Below are 10,920 nucleotides of genomic sequence, written 5' to 3'. Positions count from 1 at the left end.
TATATATATATATTATATATATATATATATATAATATATATATATATATATATATACCGTATATATATATATATATATATGGAGCCTTTATGTATGTGATCTATGTTGAATCTTATGTGAGTGGTCTTTATGTTAACTTGTGTATTGCATTGTAGGTCTACATGTATTATTCATGTGTAACTGCTTTTTTGTGTGTGTGAAACTGTCTTGCTGCCTTCTTGGCCAGGACTCCCTGGAAGAAGAGATCTTGTATCTCATGCGACCTTCTTGGATAAATGGATAAATGGATAAATAAATGAAACCTCCTTCACGACAGGAGCACCGCTGCTTCAATGCATCCCCACCGCATGACCCCCATTTCCCCCGGTTGTATTTTCTAAATGGAGTCCGGCTGCACCTGTCAGAATGTGTCAAGTCCTGTGAGGTATTATGGCGCTTGCTAAATTAACACTTCCAATTTCAGCTTGCAAATTCAAAGTGATTTGACAGAGGGGCCCTCTGTCAAATCACTTCAGAGGCATATCTAAATGTTAGACTACCTCGTGTTGCGTGTCCCACACAAACGTACCCTTTGTTTGTCCCACATTTGGTCTGCTGGGATCGGTCACCCTACAGAGGGCTGAGGCTACGAGTAGCGCGTCGCTAATTAGAGAACGTCTCCTTCACAACCTAGTATGCCAAAAAACCCTCCGAGACGTAAAATCCATTACATGGTTTGTAGGTGACAGGAAATTAAAAAGTGCACTGAACCAAATTATTAATTAATACACAGGACAAGATGTTACTATCCCTTGTGCCAAAATCCGAGGAAAAACACATTTAGAAGCCCAATCCAGAATAAAACAAGCTAACAGGCTAACAAACTAATAAACAAGACACAAATCACCAGTTACCTACCCTAGCCAACAGCAGTATGAAGCATGTCATTGGGGTTTTCAAGTGGGCACCTTCCTTCACCGACGTTTCGTTAAGTTAGGCCCACGACACCTCAAGAAGGCTTAACGGTGTAATCCAGCGTCCTGGAAACACCCCCCTCCATGCTACCACCGCACAACTGCATATTACCTCACTATCTAAGCCTAGCTATCCAGGTCGGTTCGGTATGACATTCCTGACTACACCACCACTGTCAATGATTCAGCCCTGTTGATGCGGACCGTTAATCATGACCAACAACAAACAATCCCTAACTACACCACCACTGTCAATGATTCAGCCCTGTTGATGCGGACCGTTAATCATGACCAACAACAAACAATCCCTAACTACACCACCACCGTCAATGATTCAGCCCTGTTGATGCGGACCGTTAATCATGACCAACAACAAACAATCAATCTGACCTTAGCGAGCTCCCCAGCTAGCATGTTTCCTCCTTATCCACAGCCATTCACTTGCTCGTTCTGCTGCCTGAGACATGTTGCTAACCGCAAGTTTCAGGCTCCGTCCCCGAATGCCCAACTCAGTTAGTAAGGCAATAACGGACTTTGCCACAAAACCACGGCAGCCCACCTCTACAGGCCGCACTCGAGCCCTCCAACCTCGCTGCTCTGCCTCTGCTGCCATTTCAGCATACCTAGCTTTCTTGCGCTCATAAGCCTCCTCAACTCGATCTTCCCACGGGACTGTGAGTTCGATAAAATAAACTCTCTTCTCTACCTCAGACCACAGTAACAAGTCCGGACGTAGCCGGGTGCTAACTATATATGCTGGGATGACTAGCTGTTCATTCAAGTCAACCCTCATTTCCCAGGCTCCACCTACACTTAGCTGCCCTAACTTGTGCCTGACCTTAATTGGTCTAATCTTTTCTCCCTCACGTACAAATTTGATCTGTCTAGTCTCTTTGCTAGCAACTAGAGAATTTACTTCTAGCCGCTTTTCCTCAACTGCAGCTGCCAAACATTTCAACACCTGGTTGTGACGCCAGGTGTATCGCCCCTGGGAGAGACTGACCTTACACCCTGACAGTATATGCCTCAATGTACATACACTAGAACACAACGGGCAGGCACCATCCTCGCCCAACCACTGATTTAAGTTCTGGGGAGATGGCAGCACATCATAAGTAGCCCCTAGAATAAATCTAATTCTGCTGGCCTCCATGCTCCACAACTCTCTCCACTTCAACTTTCTCTTCTCTACACTCTCCCAGTTCACCCACTGTCCTTGCTTTGCCTGCGACACTGCCTTAGTACATCTTACTGCCTCCTCTTGCCTATGTACTTCTTCAACTACCATCTTCCTCTTTTCTATTACTGATGCCTTGTTCCACACAGGTTTCCCTATGCACAACCCTAAGCCTCCACGCCCATGCTGCACCTGACCTATGATATCCCTGTGTCTAAGAGCTGACTGTGCTTGCTGTACTGCCTCCTTTGGGTTCCACTTCCTCCCTGTTTTAACTGTGGGCGCTACACTCCTAACCACTGGATCCTTTGACTGAGTCAGAGTCATTTCCAGTCTAACCTTAGCACACTTGAACTCCTCTGTCAGGCTAGATAATGGCAATTCCAATATGCCTTTCCCATATAAGGCTACACTGCTTAGGCAGCGTGGGACTCCGAGCCATTTTCTAATGAATGAGTTAATCATCCTTTCTAGCTTTTCTACCTTTGAAAGGGGAACCTCATACACTGTCAGTGGCCACATCAACCGAGGCAACAATCCAAACTGCAAACACCACAACTTTAACTTTCCTGGGAGCCCTGATTTGTCTATACTTGAAATACCTTGAATTCTACTTCTTCTACTTCTACTTCTTACCTACTACCCTCCCTTTAATGATTGAAATACTCCTGGACTTACTTGGCTTCACTTTCATTCTAGCCCACTGCAGATTACTATTTAACTTATCCAACAATCTGCTAGTACATGGAGCGGTTGACGTCATAGTCGTCATGTCATCCATGTATGCCCTAATTGGAGGGAGCCGCAGCCCTCCCTGCAGCCTTTCTCCACCCACTACCCATTTTGAAGCCCTAATAATGATCTCCATTGCCATGGTAAAAGCTAATGGGGAAATTGTACACCCTGCCATAATGCCTATCTCCAGCTGCTGCCAAGCTGTAGTGTACTCTGCTGTGGTAAAGCAGAGTTGAATATCTAAGAAGTAGGCTTTAACTAAGCTCTTTATACTACCTGGCACTCTAAAGAAATCAAAGGCCTCCCATAACAGACTATGCGGCACTGACCCGAAAGCATTAGCCAGGTCCAAGAATACTACATGCAGGTCTCTCTTCTCACGCCTAGCTGACTGGATTTGGTGCCAGATCATGCTGGTGTGCTCTAAGCACCCGGAGAAGCCGGGAATTCCAGCCTTTTGCACCGAAGTATCTATTAGCCTATTCTTTTCTAGATAACTAGACAGCCTCTGTGCCACAACACTAAAGAAAACCTTCCCTTCAACATTAAGTAGACTGATAGGTCTAAACTGACTTATCTCTAACGAGTCCCTTTCTTTAGGAATGAAGATTCCCCCTGCTCTACGCCACGCCTTAGGAATAACCTGTTTCTTCCAGACTACCTTCATCAGCTTCCATAGAAACTGCAACACATCTGGAGCACTCTTATACAGCCGGTAGGGGACTCCATTAGGACCCGGGGCTGAAGAGGCCCTTGCACGTCTCACTACTTCTTGAACTTCTTTCCACCTTGGTGGGCTATCATCACACTGGCTCTCTATTTCACCAATAGGTGGAATATCAGCTGGGACTGTCATCTCTCTAAACCTTTCCCTATCTTTGTGAACCTCCTCCAAATATTCCTCAAGCTTCTGCTTAGGTACCATAAGGCTACCATTCTTTTCCTTACTAAACAATGACTTCACAAATCTAAATGGATCCTTATAGAATGCTATTCTAGCTCTCTCTTTCTTTTTCCTATTTTTCCTAATGCTCTCTGCTCTTCTTAAAACTGCCAACCGATCCCTCACATCTGACTGCAAGCAATCAATGCCTTCCTTCTCAACCTCTGTAGCTTTTCTCCACTGCCTCTTAAGCTGTCTTCTCTCCTGGATAAGTCTATCTATCTCTTGTTGGCGCCTAGATTTAACTACCTCACCCTCTAGTTTCTTCCTCTTCTCAAAGACGCCAAACCTTTCCTTACCATAATCATAAATACAATCTCCCATTTTCTCCAACTTACTCTCAGCAGTTCCTTTAAGCTTCTCTAACATCCTAACCAAATCACTATTGATATCTTCCCACTTCCTACTTTCCGCTGCACCTGGCCACTTAACTCTAGGCTTCTGACCGCTAATCTTCTCCCTTTTTGGCTGGCTGGCCTCTCTGCTTTCCTCGGTGCTAGGACCTGCCTCAACATCAGGGGTGCTGATGTCCTGCGAGCTGTGGGGTACTTCCTGTCGCTGGACTTCACCCGACTGACTTGATAAACTTCTTAAGAAATAATTATCAATGCGGGGTAAATACTTAGGGCTGAGAATTAGTCTTCTACACAGAAGTGAAATTCATCCATCTCATTAAGGATATGTTATTGATGGTTTGCTCATTAGGACCGGCTCATTTGACCCATCTTAAGCTATCTATCAACTGAAGTCCCTGTGTGCAGCCTATAGCACCATAGGGGCTACATTCAATGTGGCATATTGACTTGCCGTGGTTACGGAAGCCGTACTTGTGTTTGTACAGGGGACGGGTCAGAGGAAGACAGACACAGAGACTTGTGTTTGTACAGGGGACGGGTCAGAGGAAGACAGACACAGAGACTTGTGTTTGTACAGGGGACGGGTCAGAGGAAGACAGACAGAGACTTGTGTTTGTACAGGGGACGGGTCAGAGGAAGACAGACAGAGACTTGTGTTTGTACAGGGGACGGGTCAGAGGAAGACAGACACACACAGACTTGTGTTTGTACAGGGGACGGGTCAGAGGAAGACAGACACAGAGACTTGTGTTTGTACAGGGGACGGGTCAGAGGAAGACAGACACAGAGACTTGTGTTTGTACAGGAGACGGGTCAGAGGAAGACAGACACAGAGACTTGTGTTTGTACAGGGGACGGGTCAGAGGAAGACAGACACAGAGACTTGTGTTTGTACAGGAGACGGGTCAGAGGAAGACAGACACAGAGACTTGTGTTTGTACAGGAGACGGGTCAGAGGAAGACAGACACAGAGACTTGTGTTTGTACAGGGGACGGGTCAGAGGAAGACAGACACACACAGACTTGTGTTTGTACAGGAGACGGGTCAGAGGAAGACAGACACAGAGACTTGTGTTTGTACAGGGGACGGGTCAGAGGAAGACAGACACACAGAGACTTGTGTTTGTACAGGTGACGGGTCAGAGGAAGACAGACACAGAGACTTGTGTTTGTACAGGGGACGGGTCAGAGGAAGACAGACACACACAGACTTGTGTTTGTACAGGGGACGGGTCAGAGGAAGACAGACACACACAGACTTGTGTTTGTACAGGGGATGGGTCAGAGGAAGACAGACACACACAGACTTGTGTTTGTACAGGGGACGGGTCTGAGGAAGACAGACACACAGAGACTTGTGTTTGTACAGGGGACGGGTCAGAGGAAGACAGACACACAGACTTGTGTTTGTACAGGAGACGGGTCAGAGGAAGACAGACACAGAGACTTGTGTTTGTACAGGGGACGGGTCAGAGGAAGACAGACACACAGACTTGTGTTTGTACAGGAGACGGGTCAGAGGAAGACAGACACAGAGACTTGTGTTTGTACAGGAGACGGGTCAGAGGAAGACAGACACACAGAGACTTGTGTTTGTACAGGAGACGGGTCAGAGGAAGACAGACACACAGAGACTTGTGTTTGTACAGGGGACGGGTCAGAGGAAGACAGACACAGAGACTTGTGTTTGTACAGGAGACGGGTCAGAGGAAGACAGACACACAGAGACTCCTGTTTGTACAGGGGATGGGTCAGAGGAAGACATACACAGAGACTTGTGTTTGTACAGGAGACGGGTCAGAGGAAGACAGACACAGACTTGTGTTTGTACAGGAGACGGGTCAGAGGAAGACAGACACAGACTTGTGTTTGTACAGGAGACGGGTCAGAGGAAGACAGACACACAGAGACTTGTGTTTGTACAGGAGACGGGTCAGAGGAAGACAGACACACAGAGACTTGTGTTTGTACAGGAGACGGGTCAGAGGAAGACAGACACAGAGACTTGTGTTTGTACAGGAGACGGGTCAGAGGAAGACAGACACAGACTTGTGTTTGTACAGGAGACGGGTCAGAGGAAGACAGACACACAGAGACTTGTGTTTGTACAGGAGACGGGTCAGAGGAAGACAGACACACAGAGACTTGTGTTTGTACAGGAGACGGGTCAGAGGAAGACAGACACACAGAGACTCGTGTTTGTACAGGGGACGGGTCAGAGGAAGACAGACACAGAGACTTGTGTTTGTACAGGGGACGGGTCAGAGGAAGACAGACACACAGAGACTTGTGTTTGTACAGGGGACGGGTCAGAGGAAGACAGACACAGAGACTTGTGTTTGTACAGGAGACGGGTCAGAGGAAGACAGACACACAGAGACTTGTGTTTGTACAGGGGACGGGTCAGAGGAAGACAGACACACAGAGACTTGTGTTTGTACAGGGGACGGGTCAGAGGAAGACAGACACAGAGACTTGTGTTTGTACAGGGGACGGGTCAGAGGAAGACAGACACAGACTTGTACTGCAAATAGATTTTAATGGATTTGCTGCTCACATTAATGACATTGATCAAGAGCGGTGGTCTCTCCTAAATGAAGCGTCTTACTGTACTTGAACAGTTATGTGATGTGTGACTGAGAACAAAGACTGAGAGCATCCAAGTAAAAACCATTTTTCTCACCACAGATTTAAAAAAAAAGTTTGACTGAATGTCCCGAGCAGGGAGACATGTTGTTTTTGTCATTAACTCAAGAGCTCTTCTTTGTTTTAAACGTTGTTCTGAGAAGTAACCCTGTAACAGCCCTCAGTTGTGTTACTTGGAAAACGTCCACAACACTATTCATAGCCAGGAAAATCCTCAACGCTCCCTCAATAGAGAGACAAAGTGGAACGTCACTTCCTGCTTCAGCACTGTACCAGAGATTTTCATCCGCAATTTATTTTCCCATAGGCATTTCGTAAAATGCTTATAAAAATAGTTTTACTTCGTCAAACCAAACGGTTCAGATATATTTAGAAACAGGAGAGACCACATAACATTTCACTCGGACCAAAACGTTAAAAAAATCGCGGATTTAAAGAAAATATTTGTTTGATGTAGTTTTTTTTCAGCTTTGGTCGGAGCTAAATGTTCTACGGTCTGAACCGTTTGGTTTGACAAAGTAAATCTATTTTTTATAAGCATTTTACGAAATGTCTATAGGAAAATAAATGGCGGGTGAAAATCTCAGGTGCAGTGCTGAAAGCAGGAAGTAGGCGGTCACTTTGCCTCTCTATGTCCTTATGAGACAATGTCCCGATGAGACTTACTCCTCCTTCCCTTTTCTCCCGATTGAATAGAAGCTACTATCACGCCTTTATCAGCCCTCCAAACATAACACACAACGTCACACGAAAACACAAACATGAAAACAAAGCAAAAAGGTACCTTAGGATAAATACAAGATTACAAATCGTGTGCGTCTCATAAAAATCTGCATTCAAAAGAAATGTATGTAAAAATTATGTTAATTATTCACAGAGAATATCACTTTTTCTTCTCTCTCTTTTGTGTGTGTGGAAGAGTTTTGTTCCCTGATGGGTAACTCGATGCGCAGGATTGAGGTGCCATCTTTGATCTGCAAAGCTCCGCCCGTCTTCGTGTTCGTCCACAGCAGCTTCAGGGAGGACCTGAGGACATCTCACTGCTTCTCTGGATACTGTTTCAAAGACAAAAGCACAGAAGAAGATCATTTGGCCAATGAAATCAATATTCAACCCAATCCACACGCAGGAAGCAAACAGAGACGACAACCCAAATCTACAGTCAAATTAGCCCTCGGGCGCTATTGAGAGGCAAAGTGACCGCCTACTTCCTGCTTCAGCACTGTACCAGAGATTTTCATCCGCCATTCATTTTCCCATAGACATTTCGTAAAATGCTTGTAAAAATAGTTTACTTCGTCAAACCGAACGGTTCGGCTATATTTAGAATGGGGAGAGACCATAGAACATTTCACTCAGACCAAAACTTAAAAAAAAAGACATCGAAAGAATATTCTCTTTAAATCCGCAATTCTTTCACCTTTTGGTCCGATTGAAACGTTGTGGTCTCTCCTGTTTCTAAATATAGCTGAACTGTTTGGTTTGAACAAGTGAAACTATTTTGATGTCAATGTCTATGGGAAAATAAATGGCGGATGAAAATCTCTGGTACAGTGCTGAAGCAGGAAGTAGGCGGTCACTTGGCCTCTCTATTCTCAACTTGCGCTGGAAAAGGGCTACTACAGTCAAATCAACATGGCGACCTCCCAAAACGACAGCACACATTTTCTCGGAGCGAGGGGGAGAGGAGCACAGTCGGTACCATCACTCCTCCTCATTGCGTCTGGACCCGGGCCAAAGGCAGTTTAGCAGAAGGCCTAACGCAGAGGAAAACGCTCACTAAAAAAACAGCACAGAATTTTGCACCGTCAGCGAGAAGATCCTCGCTGGCACCTAACCTCTGGGGGGAGTTCTTCTAAGTGATTGATGATTGGGGGTCCAAAGTTTGTGATTTAAAAGGATGAGGATGCTTGACCGGAAATCTAACCGCGCCTCGATCTGACCTGCCGCCGCCTCCGATGAAGTGCTTCACCCATCAGAGGGGCCTTTTCCTGGACCACAGACAAGTTAGTAGAGACGCTAGATCATCATCCGTCTCCATTGAATTTCCATTGGATATAATGTAGATGGGCAGCAGAGCAGAAACATGAGGTGTATCCTGAGGAGAGGAGCTGCCAGCCATAGCCTATTACTGTTGCATCGTGTAGGGGAAGTCAATATCCCCTGTATAGCAGTGCAATAGACCCTTTTTACAGCAGTCATTTTGAGGTGGTGAAGCAGGAAGTCAAGCAGGTGTAACGAATACCATTAATGAGGGTTCCATTCCATTTAGGTGTTCCAGTGCCAGGGCCCTCATTAATGTTGTTGGTTACACCTGCTTTACCTCCTGATTTACCACCTCAAAACGGTTGCTGTGAAAAGGGCCTATGGTAGGTGAGGGGTGGAGGTGATGCATCCAAACCAACTCAAGGCCAATTAGCACTAATTACTACCCATTTACGGGTTTTCAAATAATTGTGTTGCTAGGGAACAGTTATGTCCTGTCAGTTATTGTACTAGCAAACACTGCAACAGGAAGTAAGCTGGGGCAATTTAGAATGTTTATGTTGTCGAGTTGAAACCGTCTATATACCATAGTCTTGGTGAATAGTCGATTCTGATGGGCTGCAGGGTGTCCCATTATTTTCTGATAATGTACACCTACTAAGTTAGTAGTTCCAGTCAAACTGTTCGTTTACCGTTTAAAATTAATGCACTGGCTGCTATATCAGCCTGGATCTGAAATTAGTAATTTACAACAGTGTAGTCCTTCAGTGCCCCATGAGCACCACAGGATGGCGATGTAGCCAAACACACAAACTGCAATTTACTGATAGCCTACTTTCACATAAGCGCTCATGTCACATTCCATTCACTAATGTTATTCAACTTGCTACTTCAGGCCAACAGAGCCTATCTCATCCTTTCTTTATTATTATTATGGGGGAGGGGGGCAATAACATGGCTGGACAGCTAACTTGTCTTGTTGTTAATCATACATACAGCAAATTATATTTACTGTTTGTCAACCGTACGCAATGTTATTGACTTTGAAAATTGCTAGCATACATTAATGCTAGCTTTAGCTTTTCTGAGCCAAAGGGTTCTATCTCTGAGCTGAGCGGATGGAACTCCCTTTGCCGGTTCGTATCCAAGGTTCTTCCTATTTACTGGAGCAGTGAACAATGTTTCCATTGCATGAGTAGCTGATGGAATGGTAATGGGATAATAATGATTGTTCCAGGTATTAGTCCGTTTTCCTAGGTGCTACCAAGGAAATGCAAATGCTATCATGTATTGTAGCTCTGGAGTCTGCATGGCTCAAAAAATGAACATGTTTCCATGTCTTGCTTTTAGGCTCCCTCTTTTACTTTCTATGGTTTAAATGTATCTGGAATATTTTATTCCCATGGGGGATTCTGCTTTCTCTCTTTTTCAACGCCAAACATAATTGTATGCATTATATTCATTTATGCAATAAATGGTTAATTCTATGACTTGAGTGTTCTTGAATGAAATGGAGTTATGACTTGTGAAAAACTTTAGATTTTAATTGCAAAAATATAAACTAATGGTCTTATTTTTTTCCCCTTGGCAAGTGACCATGGTATAAGCAGGTTAATGTCCTTCATGGTATAAGCAGGTTAATGTCCTTCAAGGTGTCCATTATCACAAATGAATGGACTTAGGAGGTAATGGACGTCTCCACGCCTCCACGTCGTCCATCAATTTAATGTGTACTAATGGACACCTCATGAACCCTTGCTTACATCGTTTGAATCTGACTTGCATCTTGGTCAGGTAAAGTGGTGTTAAATGAGCCACAGCATGCTGGCCATTCAATACATTTCAATGTTTTGTTCCTGTATTTGATGTGCACAACAATCCAAAGCCCAAACTTTTCAATCTGAAAAAAGATGCCAGGTCAGAGAGAGAAGAAAGTAAAAGATCTGAGGTGTAGACCAGTCATTCTCAGAGAGAGAGAGAGAGAGAGATGTAGGGAGGGGGAGAGAGAGAGAGAGAGACAGAGAGAGATGTAGGGAGGGGGAGAGAGAGAGAGAGAGAGAGAGATGTAGGGAGGGGGAGAGAGAGAGAGAGAGATAGGGAGGGAGAGAGAGAGAGAGAGAGAGA

General features: G+C 44.9%; 1 protein-coding gene across 1 annotated transcript in view; it reads right to left on the bottom strand.

Moving 5' to 3' along the window:
• Nucleotides 1–6,683: 6,683 nt before the first annotated feature.
• The window catches only part of cth (cystathionase (cystathionine gamma-lyase)), a 37,126-nt gene continuing 32,889 nt past the window's right edge, over nucleotides 6,684–10,920 (bottom strand). Inside the window, exon 12 of the mRNA XM_083647568.1 lies at nucleotides 6,684–7,865. Coding sequence (XP_083503694.1) covers nucleotides 7,848–7,865 — 18 coding nt within the window. The 3' untranslated portion in view covers nucleotides 6,684–7,847. The remainder of the gene's footprint in view (nucleotides 7,866–10,920) is intronic.

This window comes from Poromitra crassiceps (assembly GCF_964638095.1).
Source record: "Poromitra crassiceps genome assembly, chromosome: 12".
NCBI classification, from domain to species: Eukaryota; Metazoa; Chordata; class Actinopteri; order Beryciformes; family Melamphaidae; genus Poromitra; species Poromitra crassiceps.
The sequence above is the reverse complement of the archived record's forward strand: the minus strand, read 5'-3'. Positions and strand labels throughout refer to the sequence as shown.